The sequence below is a fragment of the Hyla sarda genome, chromosome 2, assembly GCF_029499605.1.
Source record: "Hyla sarda isolate aHylSar1 chromosome 2, aHylSar1.hap1, whole genome shotgun sequence".
In the NCBI taxonomy this organism is placed as follows: domain Eukaryota; kingdom Metazoa; phylum Chordata; class Amphibia; order Anura; family Hylidae; genus Hyla; species Hyla sarda.
Genome location: NC_079190.1, coordinates 60,686,434 through 60,701,178, shown reverse-complemented (window position 1 = coordinate 60,701,178; position 14,745 = coordinate 60,686,434). Strand labels below are relative to the sequence as shown.

The following is a 14,745-nucleotide window of genomic DNA, read 5'->3' as shown; positions in this document are numbered from 1 at the left end:
GGGGTTTTACCACTGAAATGTCCATTCTGATTGGTCAGTTCTTCCATTCATTGACAGGTATCACAGATCTGTACTGTCAGTACATTGTATATTGAGTCTGGTTTCACCTTACAATGGTCCAGAATAGACCATTGTATGTTGAAACTATTGTATGTTGAGGCCATTGTAAGTTGAGGGATCACTGTACTTTGATGAAAATACACAGACAATGGATTTCCATCGTTTACAATGTCGCAGGCAGCTCAAACAAGTGTGAACAGTTCCCTATGGAGACAGCTGAGCATACAGAGTCTGCAGCACATTTATATGAGGCCTATCTCGGCCCATCATGTCCCTATTGTCTACAGATTCCAAAATATTTAGTCATTTTAGAAAGTGAAAGCAAAAAAAAGCCATTTACAGCCGACTATGATTGCGCTACATAAACTGTGTCGCCCGCCCCCCAGCCCCGTGCCATGGTACGCTCCACACTGGTTCAAGCACATAGACTGAACGGAACCATGACAGATAAAAGGGGTCGCTTTCGGACATGTCGTTTTCCGTGCAGCCAGCGGTGGCCGTACCGTCCTCACACACTGTACACAAACACCTTCCCCTCCCGCCGGTCACCGCCCTGACGCCTCCCCGGACCCTGACACTGGAGGTAACGGGGCGGCGACGGGCCCGCAGCGGAGCACCATGGCAGAGCGCCTCATCCACTCGTTTGGGAATCTGCGGCTGGACGAACGGCGCCCCCAGCGGCAGCAACAGAACAGACCCCCGACTCAGCAGCGCCCCCCGCCCTCCAGGTTCACCAAGCACATCTACCTGTTGCGGGGTCTCCCGGGCTCCGGCAAGAGCAGCCTGGCCAGGTAGTATCGGGGCACATACCAGCATCATTAGGGGCACGCTTACAGCTGTGTTCTCACATTTGCGGTTTCGTTGCGTTTTTTTTTCATTTACTTAATCGAAACCGGATCATACGGGCTCTGCCATGTGATCAGCATATCCAGGCTTGTCGGATTGCAAGAACTCACTGGTGGTAAATCATGTGTTTGTCGTCTGCTCCTCAATATTATAAACGCATGCGTTTTTTTTTGTTTTTGTTTTTTTACTATGTGTTTTCTCCAATGCATATGTAGGAACACAGCCTCCACCAGCGGCTCTGCAGCTGTGGAAAAGCTTTGACTAATGGGCATGCTGGGAGTTGTAGTTGTGCAACAGCTAGACAGCCAGAGATTAAAGGGTTACTCCGGTGGAAACCTTTTTTTTTATTTATTTTTTATTTTTATTTTATTTTTTAAATCAACTGGTGCCAGAAAGTTAAACAGATTTGTAAATTAATTATATTCAAAAAAATCGTAATCCTTCCAGTACTTAGTAGCTGCTGAATAATACAGAAGAAATGTTCTTTTTGGAACACAGAGCTCTCTGCTGACATCTCTGTCCATTTTAAGAACTGTCCAGAGTAGGAGAAAATCCCCATAGCAAACATATGCTGCTCTGGACAGTTCCTAAAATGGACAGAGATGTCAGCAGAGAGCACTGTGTTCCTAAAAGAAAATCATTTCCTCTGTAGTATTCAGCAGCTAATATGTACTGGAAGGATTACGTATTTTTTTTTTTATAGAAGTCATTTACAAATCTGTTTAACTTTCTGGCACCAGTTGATTTAATAAAAATAAAAAATAAAAAGTTTTCCACCGGACAAGACATTATTGTAACTGGGTCATGTGATCACCAGTCTGACCCACAGAAAATCACAGAGGAAGTGGTCTGTCCTGGGTTAGCTGACTTCCTGTAAACTGTAGGATCGAATTAGGTGGCACAAGGCATACACAAGAACCTCTACACACGCACACACACACATATATATATATATATATATATATATATATATATATATACACCCAGTATATATATATATATATATATATATACACAAAAATCCGGAGCGCTGCTTTAAGGTAGCGCAAATGTTGAAAGAAAGACATGGCGGCACGTTCACATATTGTACGCTGATCTATTTCTTCTTAGCAGCATTACAAAAACTAACATATTGATCAGCGAGCCTCCTGCTATTGCAAAACTACAACCCCCAGCATGCTGGGAGTTGTAGTTTTGCAAAAAAAAAATGGAGGCACATGGGTTGGGAAATACTGCTATAAAGGGGTACTCCGATTTGTAAATTACTTCTATTTAAAAATCTTAATGCTTCCAGTACTTATCAGCTGCTGTATGCTACAGAGAAAGTTCTTTTCTTTTTTAATTCCTTTTCTGTCTGACCACAGTGCTCTCTGCTGACACCTCTGTCCATGTCAGGAACTGTCCAGAGCAAGAGAGGTTTGTTGTGGGGGTTATGCTTCTGCTCTGGACAGTTCCTGACATGGACAGAGGTGTCAGCAGAGAGCACTGCGGTCAGACAGAAAATAAATCTAAAAAGAAAAGAACATCCTGTGGAGCATACAGCAGCTGATAAGTACTGGAAGCATTAAGATTTTTAAATAGAAGTAATTTACAAATCTGTTTAACTTTTTGGCACCAGTTGATTTAAAAAAAAAAAAAATAATAATAATTTTCTCCGGAGTACCCCTTTAAAGTCAAGTTATAGATTGGAAATGTTGCTGCCATAAGAATGATCTTTCTCATTTAATCGTCGGAATCCACATGGAATACATTGCCGTCTAGGGGGACGGCAGCGTCTGCTCGTTCCTGACATCGCCCGCTCTCGGAATCTCTGACGGGAATTATTCCGACTGGAGATTCCTCAGTCTAAGCCCAGCCTCAGTGCCAGGTTTCTTCACAGATTACAGCTGATCCCTGTTGTGATCAACATTTTGCCGAGGGACGCTTCTGGAGCGGGTGCTCGGACCCCTCCGAAATGAACCGTCTCTGTAGACAACAATGCATTTCAGAGCAGATTCCGCCGAAAGAATGAGCATGTCCGTCTAGGGTCAGAATAATTATTTTGTGGCAGAAATTCCGTAGTCTGAACGGCGCAGCAGAAAACCATTGGGAACACTAGGAGGCTGCTGCACCAAGATTTCTAAGCGGAATTCTGCTAGAAAAATCCGTAGTGTGAATGGCCCCTTAGGCTAGGTTCACACTGCAGAATTTCTGCCGGAGAATGAGCAGGTGGCGCTAGGACCGAGCACACTGCATTGCTGCTCCCATAGACTGCAGTGCATTTCTGGGTGGATCTTTTGGGAGATCTGCTCAGAAATGCATTGCCATCTATGGGGACGGCAATGTAGTCCACGTGGTCCTAGTGCTGCCAACTCGATCTCCGGCAGTAATTAGGACCAGAAATTCGACAGTGTGAACTTAGCCTTACAAGTAGGGATGTTCAAAGTATAGAATCCCCCTGTTGTAGATTATCCTGTTTATTAGGAGGAAGGTAGGGGGCGCTACAACAATTTACCCCAAAATCCATATAGAGGGCTTCTCAGTGTGAGGCCAAACTTTATAACCAAAGATACTACAATGTCCGTCTTGTATTAGAGCTGGGCGGTATGACCAAATATGTGAATCACGGTATTTTTGTAACTTATGGCGGTTCCACGGTATATAACGGTATTTCTCCCCCCCCCCCCCAAATCATGTGACCCGCGAGTGCTGTTCTGCTTCTCCCCCCAAGTTAATTATTAGCCAAGCGCTGCGCTGTCCCCATCGGGGAACTACTCACATGTCACCCGCAAGTGCTGCCCTCCTCGTCCTCCTGTTTGTTGCGGCCGCCGTTGCTGACACTCTGTACTGTACGCTGTATCCCTATGCCCGGGCTGCAAAAAATAAACAAAATAAATTTTAACGCACCTTCCTACGTCGGCCTCACGCTCTTCCTGGGTACGGGAATGTAGGTCTGGACCGATGGGGGAACGTAGGAAGGTGCGTAGGGATACAGCGTACAGTACAGAGTTCCAGCGCCGGCGGCCGCAACAAACAGGTGGATGAGGAGGGCAGCGATCGCGGGTGACATGTGAGTAGTTCCCCAAGGGGGAGGGGCCCAACCGGTATTGCGATATGGGGGAAAAATTCATATCGTGCAGCACAAAAATTTCAGTATTCGGTATGAACCGGTATACCGCCCAGCACTATGTTGTATATCCAGACTAGGACATTTGGGAACTCTACTGGGTTACAGGTTTGCCTCAAAGGAAAAGATTTGAATAACTATGAAGAGTCCAAGACGTTAGATACCAAATATTTGCCTGTATCTATCCATCCGTGCCTGATCCCAGCACAACGTGGTGCCAAGTCAAGTGTCTCCTGACATCATCTCCTGGGACAGGTGCATTGACGTTTCTGTTTACATTCAAGGGGAAACAAATTTGGTATAGAACAAGTACGTGTTATTTTCTACATTGTATAGAAAGTTTTTGTTAATGACAGGTACACTTTAAATGAAAGTTCCATTCACTTTATTGGACTTTCCGCTGCCCTGTTCACACTGAGGAATCTCCGCCGGCAGAGGATTGGACATGTTCATTCTTCAGGTGGCATCTGCGGCTAAAAGACCATTGAAGTCAATGTTTATTGTTTTTTTTTTCCTGACAAAATGAGTTAAGCGCAGAATTTTAAGAAATGAGAATTTACAAAATTAACAAAAAGGAAGTCGCCCCCTCCTGGCAGGATATACCCACCCACTGACTCTGAGCTAATCAGGTTTTTTCCCAAAGCAGTAGGAGGAAACAGACAAATCACTACAGAGTCTAAAGAAGACCCAGACAAAAATCAACCGAACAAACCCACAGACATGAAAGCTACTAGAGATGAGGGAAGTTACAGTGATTCGATTCGTCAAGAACTTCTCGGCTCGGCAGTTGCTGACTTTATCCTGCATAAATTAGTTCAGCTTTCAGACTCTCTCCTAGGACTGTATCCACCTTTTCCAGCCCACCAGAGCACCTGAAAGATGAACTAATTTATGCAGGATAAGTCATCAACTGCCGAGCCGAGAAGTTCGTGACAAATCAAATCACTGTAACTTCGCTCATCTCTAAAATCGACGCTCAGGTCAACAAACTAATAACCAACGGGTGGGAGCTGTGTCCCCCAGGGATCCTCCGAGAAAGAGATTTTACAGTAAGTATAAAAAAATCTACTCTTCTTGTTTGGCTCCATGGGGGGGGGGGGGGGGGGACACAGGAACTGTGGGACGTACCAAAGCAGTCCCTGGGGTGGGAAAGCAGAACCCAGTCAGAATCAGGTGGATGGTAACGCCACCGCCGCCTGCAACAACCTGGTAGAACTTGGTGAACGTGTGCATGGAGGACCAAGTGGTCGCCTTACACACCTGCAGGGCCGAAGTCCTGTTGAAGACCGCCCAGGAGGCCCCAACAGAGTGGGTGGAGTGTGCCGTAACCCGAAAAAGGGGGGCCTTCCCCTTAGAACGATAGGCCTCTGATATGGCAGACCGAATCCACCGGGATATGGTTGCTTTAGATATGGTTGCTTGCGCTGGCCCTCTGGAATGACGAACAGCGAATCAGAGCGCCGAAAAGAAGTGGCCCAGAGATAAACCTGCAGAGCTCTGACCATGTCCAAGTTGTGGAGAGAACGCTCCTTAGGGTGATACGGAGCTGGGCAGAAGGATGGATGAACGATATCCTCGTTCAGATGAAAAGAGACAGCCTTCGGCAGAAAAGATGGCAGCGGCCAAAGCACAGCCTTGTCCTGGTGAAGGACAAGAAAGGGGGGTGGGCAGGATAGGACCCAAAACTATAAAATAAGAAAAAGACGATCAGGTCTGGAGAGCTAAAACGGATTAGCTTATAGTCAGTAGTCGGTATATTCTGCCGACTTCTTTTTTGTTAATGCCTAGTGTCAGCCTCCTACAAGATAACAAGATAAACACATGGTTCCTGTGTCCCCCAATGGAACCGAACGAGAAATAAACATTCAGATTTTAATTCCTCAGTGTTTACACACCCTTTAAGGGTAGAGTCACACACTGCGCATGCGCAGAGTATTTGAAGCTGCAGATGCATTGTCAGCAGTCACAGAGCAACTGCAGAGTGAGCTCCCTCCCGCCCGCTTGTAGCAGTGGATTTCCCGCCGGCAGTCACCAGCTGACACAGAGCTACTCATCCGCAGCAGGGAGCTTGCTCTGCAGTCACTATGTAACTGCCGGTAGCGCATTCGCAGTGTCAGATATGCTGCGGATCCGCTTTGTGACCCTACCCTAAGGGAACAAATTAGGTGGCTGTTTCCAGCGGTCTGTTGCTTGTAAGATACATACCTGTTTAAAGAAACCAGTGGTCCACAAGCAGAGCACCTCCAGCTGTTGCAAAACTACAACTCCCAGCATGGGCGGACACCCAATGGCTGTCCAGGCATGCTGGGAGTTGTAGTTTTGAACAGCTTGGAGACTACTGGACCAAACCTCTTAGAAAGTTCCCCCAGTTGATCACAGGATATCCCACTGTTGTAATTTGTGGCGTACCAACCACTGAGTTTCCTGCAGCACCACCACAGGGGATTTAAAGGGGTACTCCGGTGAAAAACATTATTATTATTTTTATTTTTTCATATGAACTGGCTTTATAAAGTTAAACAGATTTGTGAATTACTTCTAGTAAAAAAATCTTTTTCCTTCCAGTACTTATCAGAGGAAGTTGAGTTGTTCTTTTCTGTCCGACCACAGTGCTCTCTGCTGACACCTCTGTCCGTGCCAGGAACTGTCCAGAGTAGGAGCAAATCCCCATAGCAAACTTAGCCTGCTCTGCATACAGCACTGTGGTCAGACAAAAAAATTCAAAAAGAAAAGAACTTCCTCTGTAGTATACAGCAGCTGATAAGTACTGGAAAGATAAAAAAAATTTCTAATAGAAGTAATTTACAAATCTGTTTAACTTTCTGGAACCAGTCGATTTGAAAAAAATATATATATATGTTTTCCACCGGAGTACCCCTTTAAGGTATTGCATGGCGCTCACTAAAATCAGTGGAGTGTCCTTTGTGGAGTAATTTGCTTTCCCTCGGTTCTTTACTCTTTGTAATGACTTATTATGTACAGTGTTGGATACTTTTGAGCTGTAAGATGATACAACTGACATGGTATATAGAAGTCTCATTGTATTCCCGGGCGGCTGTTCTCACCGGTGTTTGTTCTAGAATCTCACCTGATTCTGGAAGCTCTCAGGCTAATGATACTTCTGGATTAAGTGCCAGGCGCTCTGCACCTTTTCCTTCTCGTCTTCCTCATGACATACACACCTTACAGCTACTTACACTGAAGCCTCACCTTAACCCCTTGAGGACACAGACAATTGTCCTCAATTGTCCTCAATTACAGTAAATTCGATTCGTCACAAACTTCTCGGCTCGGCAGTTGATGACTTATCCTGCATAAATGAGTTCAGCTTTCAGGTGCTCCGGTGGGCTGGAAAAGGTGGATACAGTCCTAGGAGACTCTTTCCTAGGAATGTATCCACCTTTTCCAGCCCACCGGAGCACCTGAAAGCTGAACTAATTTATGCAGGATAAGTCAGCAACTGCCGAGCTGAGAAGTTCGTGACGAATCAAATTTACTGTAAGTTTGCTCATCCCTAATTGTAATGTATGCGTTTCCGTTTTTTCCTCCTCGCCTTCTAAGAGACACAACTCTCTTATTTTTCCCATCCACAGACCCACGTGAGGGCTTGTTTTTTGCACAACCAATTTTTCTTTGATATGACACCTTTTATTTTACCATAACATGTATGACACAACCAACAAATATTATTTTGTGGGAAATTGAAAAGAAAACTGCAATTTTGCACCTAAACTAAATCTGGCGGAAAAATTCCGCTCAGACATTCAGTTGCAGCAGACTGGGATTCAGCTGCACCGCGCACACAGCAACATTCTTCCAGTGGGAACATCAGCCAAGTAGTGACATGTCAACTCTCTATGTGAAATCTGCTAGGAAATGCATTGCTGTCAGTGGAGATGGCGCATTTTTGAGCGGTCCTAGCGCCGGATTGATGTGATGGATTTTAAAGGGGTACTCCGCTGCTCGGCGTTTCGAACAAACTGTTCCGAATGCTGGAGCCAGCAACGGGAGCTCGTGACATCATAGCCCCGCCCCCTCGATGCAAGTCTATGGGAGGGGGCGTGACCCTCCCATAGACGTGCATTGAGGGGGTGGGGCTATGATGTCACAAGCTCCCGGCTTCAGCATTCGGAACGGTTTGTACGGAGTACCCCTTTAAGGGTGGGTTCACACCACGTTTTTGCAATACAGTTTTGTATCAGGTTTTTGATAAAAAAAAACGGATTCCTCAAAACCTGACTAAACTGTATCAAAACTTGTGTACAAATTTTTATCTGTATACAGTTTGAAAAATTATGTCCGGTTGCATCAGTTTTTTAAGAAAAAAATTTAAACGTTTTTAACTTTTCCATCCATTATGAATAAAGTTTTACTTGTTTGATTGAAATTCCAAGAAAAAAAACTGACCAAAACCAAAAACCGTATGGTGAACACCAGATGGAACTGTACGCACATACAGTTCTGTACGGTTCCCATGTTAAAAAAAAAAAAATGTTTACGGTTTAATACAGTTTTTCACCTGGACCAAAAACCGTGGGAGACCACGGTTTTCTGTCCGGAAAAAAAAAGTAAAAAAATGGAGACAACCGTATATATTATGGTGCATACGGTTTTGAATGGGAAGTCTTTGGGCACGGTTTTCTGTACGGTTGCATAGGTTTTTTTTTATGAAACCGTATGCCGAAACTGTATAGTAAAATTGTGGTGTTAACCAACCCTAAGAATGAGGCATAAGACTTCATCACTTAGGGTGCATTCACATCACTATTTGGCCATACTGTTTTGCATCAGTTTAAGTTTTTTTTTTTGCCCGAAAAACTGACAAAACTATGCAAACGTGTGCTCTGAAATGAAAATGCATACGGTTTTAAACCGTATGTGGTTGGATTTAGAGGTCCGGTTGCATAGGTTTTAGTGCAATAAAGTTCCAATTGTTTTATTGAAATACCAAGGAAAGTAGGTGTGGTTTGCCATGTACAAGAAAAAAAAAAAACGTATCACAAAAACCGTATGGCACTGTAGAACATTTTTCAATGTAAAAAAAAAAATACAGTTTGCATACTATTTTTCATACAGGACACAAAACCGTAGTAGACTGCAGTCTTGTGTACGGTAAAAAAAATACACAAAACCGTATGCGACTTAAAACGTACACAACCGGATGAATCTTGTTGCATACATTTTGGCATGGGAGGGCTAGGTGTACGGTTTTCCATACGGTTGTATATGGTTTTCCTATACAAAACAATATACGGGAACTGTTATAGCAAAATTGTGATGTGAATGCACCCTTATTACTGCATGGCATGTGTTTGTAGAAGATCAGTAGGCTTCCTGTAACTCCTTGCTTGGAATAACATTTAAAGGGGTACTCCGGTGGAATATATATTTTTTAAATCAACTGGTGCCAGAAAGTTAAACAGATTTGTAAATTACTTCTATTGAAAAATCTTCACCCTTCCAGTACTTATCAGCTGCTGTATGCTCCACAGGAAGTTCTTTTCTTTTTACATTTCTTTTCTGTCTGACCACAGTGCTCTCTACTGACACCTCTGTCCATGTCCAGGAACTGTCCAGAGCAGGAACAAAATCCCCATAGCAAACCTCTCCTGCTCTGGTCAGTTCCTAACATGGACAGAGGTGTCAGCAGAGAGCACTGTGATCATACTGAAAATACATTTTAAAAGAAAAGAACTTCCTGTGGAGCATACAGCAACTGATAAGTACTGGAAGGATTAAGATTTTTATATAGAAGTAATTTACAAATCTGTTTAGCTTTATGGCACCAGTTGATTTAAAAAAGAAAAAATAGTTTTTCACCGGAGTACCCCTTTAACCCCTTAAGGACCAAGGACGTACGCGTATATGTGTATATCTATCAGCAGGCCCCCCGTGCAAATGACACCCACGATCCCCCTGAAGGGATAGGAGTGAGGTGGCAGGGGTGCCACCCCTCCTATCCCTGCTATTGGTCTATCAGAAGCGATCGACCAATAGCAGATCGGGGGCGGGGGGGTTAACGTTCAGTTCCCCCGTTCTGCCCACCCAAAGTAGGCAGGGCAGAACGGGGGACCGGTGCAGCGGGTGACCATACGGCTCCCTGGATCCTACGGAAGCCGGTGAGTTGCCTAGCAACATCTAGAAGGCTACAGTCTGACACCACTTAAACTTAAATTTTAGTGGTCTCTAAACTGTAGCCTTCCAGATGTTGCAAAACTACAAATCCCAGCATGCCCAAACAGCTGTCTCGGCATGCTGGGAGTTGTAGTTGTGTACCTCCAGCTGTTGCATAACTACATCTCCCAGCATGCCCTTCGGCGATCAGTACATGCTGGGAGTTGTAGTTTTGAAACAGCTGCAGGCACATTGTTTGGAAAATACTGAATTAGGTAACAGAACCTAACTGAAGGTTTTCCAACCAGTGTGGCTCCAGCTGTTGCAAAAGTATAACTCCCAGCATGCACGGTCTGTCAGTACATGCTGGGAGTTGTAGTTTTGAAACAGCAGGAGGTTTGCCCTCCCCATGTAAATGTACAAGGTACATTCACACGGGCGGGTTTACAATGAGTTTCCTGCTTCAAGTTTGAGCTGCGGTAAATTTTTCGCCGCAGCGCAAACTCCTAGCGGGAAACTCATGCTGGGAGTTTAGCAACAGCTGAAGGCACCTATGCAATCCCAAATTTAGTCATCAAATGCTCATGGAGCTCTCTCACTCTAGAGCCATGTCATGTTTCAAGGAAACAGTTTAGGGCCACATATGGGGTATTTCCGTACTCGGGAGAAATTGCACTAGAAATTTTGGGGGGCTTTTTCTCCTTTTAACCCTTAAGAAAAGGAAAAGTTGGGGGCTACACTAGCCTGTTAGTGTAAAAAAATTTTAAATTTTTACACTAACATGCTGGTGTTGCCTCACACTTTTTATTTTCACAAGCGGTAAAAGGAAAAAAAAAAGACTCCCAAAATTTGTAACGCAATTTCTCCTGAGTACGGAAATACCCCATATGTTGGTGTAAAATGCTCTGCGGGCGCACAGCAAGGCTCAGGAGTGAGAGTGCACCATGTACATTTGAGGCCTAAATTGGTGATTTGCACAGGGGGTGGCTTATTTAACAGCGGTTTTGATATAAACACAATAAAATAAATACCCACATGAGACCCCATTTTGGAAACTGCACCCCTCACGGAACGTAACAAGGGGTATAGTGTGCCTTAACACCCCACAGGTGTTTGACGAATTTTCATTAAAGTTGGATGGGAAAATGAAAAAAAAAATGTCACTAAAATGCTGGTGTTACCCTAAATTTTTCATTTTCAAAAGGGAAAATAGGAAAAATAAGCCCCCCAAAATTTGTAACCCTGATTTCTTCTGAGTAAGAACATACCCCATATGTGGATGTAAAGTGCCCTGCGGGCGCACTACAATGCTCAGAAGAGAAGGAGCACCATTGTGCTTTTGGAGAGAAAATTTGTCCGGAATTGAAGGCCACGTGTGTTTACAAAGCCCCTATAGTTCCTAGAACATGTGACCCCATTTTGGAAACTACACTCCTCATGTAATGTATTAAGGGATACAGTGAGCATTTACGCCCCATAGGTGTCTGACAGATTTTTGGAACAGTGGTCCGTGAATATGAAAAATTGAATTTTTCATTTGCACAGCCTACTGTTCCAAAGATCTGTCAAACGCCAGTGGGGTGTAAATACTCACTGCACTCCTTATTAAATTCTGTGAGGGGTGTAGTTTCCTAAATGGGGTCACATGTGCACTGTCCACTGTTCTGGCACCACGGGGGGCTTTGTAAACGCACATGGCCCCTGACTTCCATTCCCAAACAAATTCTCTCTCTAAAAGCTTAATGGCGCTCTTCCTCTTCTGAGCATTGTAGTGCGCCAGCAGAGCACTTGACGTCCACACATGGGGTTACACATTTTGGGGGTCATTTTATCCTATTACCTCTTGTAAAAATGTAACATTTGGGGAAAAACAGCATTTTAGTGAAATTTTTTTTTTTCATATACACATCCAACTTTAACAAAAAGTCGTCAAACACCTGTGAGGTGTTAAGGCTCAGCGAACCCCTTGTTATGTTCCTTGAGGGGTGTAGTTTCCAAAATGGTATGCCATGTGGGGGGTTTCTGCTGTTCTGGCACCATACAGGCTTCCTAAATGCTACATGCCCCCAAAAACCATTTCAGCAAAACTCACTCTCCAAAATCCCATTGTCGCTCCTTCCCTTCTGAGCCCTCTACTGCGCCCGCCGAACACTAGACATGCGCATATGAGGTATTTCCTTACTCGACAGAAATTGGGTTACAAATTGTGGGGGTCTTTTTCTCCTATTACAACTTATAAAAATTTAAAAACTGGGTCTACAAGAACATGCAGGTGTAAAAAATTAAGATTTTGAATTTTCTCCTTCACTTTGCTGCTATTCCTGTGAAACACCTAAAGGGTTAACACACTTACTGAATGTCATTTTGAATACTTTGAGGGGTGCAGTTTTTATAATGGGGTCATTTGTGGGGTATTTCTAATAAGAAGGCCCTTCAAATCCACTTCAAACCTGAACTGGTCCATAAAAAAATTTTGATTTAGAAAATGTTGTGAAAAATTGGAAAATTGCTGCTGAACTTTGAAGCCCTCAGATGTCTTCCAAAAGTAAAAACATGTCAACTTTATGATGCCAATATAAAGTAGACATATTGTATATGTGAATCAATATATAATTTGTTTGGAATGTCTATTTTCCTTATAAGCAGAGAGCTTCAAAGTTGAAAAAATGCTAAATGTTCAATTTTTTCATAACATTTTGGAATTTTTCACCAAGAAATGATGCAAGTATCGACAAAAATTTACCACTAACATAAAGTAGAATATGTCACGAAAAAACAGTCTCGGAATCAGAATGAAAAGTAAAAGCATCCCAGAGTTATTAATGCTTAAAGTGACAATGGTCAGATGTGCAAAAAACGCTTTGGTCCTTAAGGGGTTAAAAACAATAAAAAGAGAAGGTCTGTGCTTAGTCATAATCACATGCAGGGCAGGGGTGCGGCGTGTCCCCTAGAGTGCACAATATTATGCACTGGAAAACCAGTCTATTAAAGTGAGAAGAAAGCATTGCATAATGGGATTTGTGGCCATATACTTCAGCGCTGTTTATTTGCTGGGGTTTGGCAGATTCTCTTATTTCATCTAGCAGCTTGTGAGCATCCAAATACCAGCTGGGAAAAGATGATAAGAACTGCTGGCGGGCCCTCTCCTACACGCCTGACACTGTGCCGCAGATGAGATGGATTGTTGTTAGGCTCAGTGCAGGTGCTCAGTGATATTTACAGGTGTAAGAGGAAAGATAAGATGACTGTTGTCATTAGGCCTGGTGTATACTTTGCATATTGATAAGGTGTTTTATTTTTTCATGAGATTTGTTTAGCCAAAAACATGTGCAGAGTGGAGCGCAGATACTGCTGTGCACTAGTGGTGCTATAACAGTGGTCTCAAACTGTGGCCCTCCAGATGTTGCAAAACTTCAACTCCCAGCATGCCTGGACAGCCAACGGCTGTCCAGGCATGCTGGGAGTTGAAGTTTTGCAACATCTGGAGTAGGGATCGACCGATTATCGGTATGGCCGATATTATCGGCCGATAATCTTGATTTTGGGCATTATCGGTATCGGCAATTACCTTGCAGATAAGCCGATAATGCCCCGGCCCCCGCACCGCCCCCACCGCACTGCGACTGCCATCCCCCCCCCCCCCCCCGACCCACCGCACCGCGACCGCCCCCCCGACCCACCGCACCGCGTCGCACCCCCCACCGTAGTGCTGGGCGGTATACCGGTATGGATTTTTGCCCTTACCGCTATACTGGTCGGGCCCCTCCCCCACCCTCCGAGCCAATAAAAAAAATTAAACTTACCCGTAATGGGGGTGGTCCGGGCCATCCATCCTTCCTGTAGTGTCCAGCGGCATTCCGGGTGGAGGGTGAACCGGTCCGGGCTGTCCTTCTCCGGGGGTCATCTTCTCCACTCCGGGCAGGCTCCGGCCTAGTACGCTGCATAGACGCTGCGCACGGGCGTCACTGCGCAGCTGCGTCTATGCTGCGTTACTAGGCCGGAGCCTGCCCGGAGTGGAGAAGAGGACCCCCGGAGAAGGACAGCCCGGACCGGTTCACCCTCCACCCGGAATGCCGCCAGACACTACAGGAAGGAAGGATGGCCCGGACCACCCTGACAGGCGCCTTTTCCCAACTGCACCGCAAAAGCCACTGCAGTGCATTGATTTAAAGTGCCCGCTTTAAATCAATGATCTGCAGCGGTGTCGCGGGGGGATAAATAGCCGATAACTTATACCGGAATATCGGTATAAGTTATCGGCTATCGGCCCTAACCTCCACCGATTATCGGTCCTAAAAAAACGATATTGGTCGATCCCTAATCTGGAGGGCCACAGTTTGAGACCACTACCTATATGGCTGCCTCATAGGGGGGAACTGTAGGTGCTCAGTGCATGCTGGGAGTTGAACTTTTGCAACATCTGGAGGGCCACAGTTTGAGACAACTGCTCTTTAAAGATTGGAACATAGAACCAGAGTCATAACCATTGCTGGAAGTAAGAACTATCACCAGGGCACATATATATATATATATATATATATATATATATATATATATACACACACACACACATATACATAAAATAGACTGTTTCTGTTCTAATATTCAGTATGGGTTCT

At 44.5% G+C, this 14,745-nt stretch overlaps 1 protein-coding gene across 1 annotated transcript in view; it reads left to right on the top strand.

The window, feature by feature from the left end:
- The first annotated feature begins 518 nt into the window (after positions 1-518).
- The window catches only part of N4BP2L1 (NEDD4 binding protein 2 like 1), a 43,346-nt gene continuing 29,119 nt past the window's right edge, over positions 519-14,745 (top strand). The window contains exon 1 of the mRNA XM_056561890.1: positions 519-851. Coding sequence (XP_056417865.1) covers positions 679-851 — 173 coding nt within the window. The 5' untranslated portion in view covers positions 519-678. The remainder of the gene's footprint in view (positions 852-14,745) is intronic.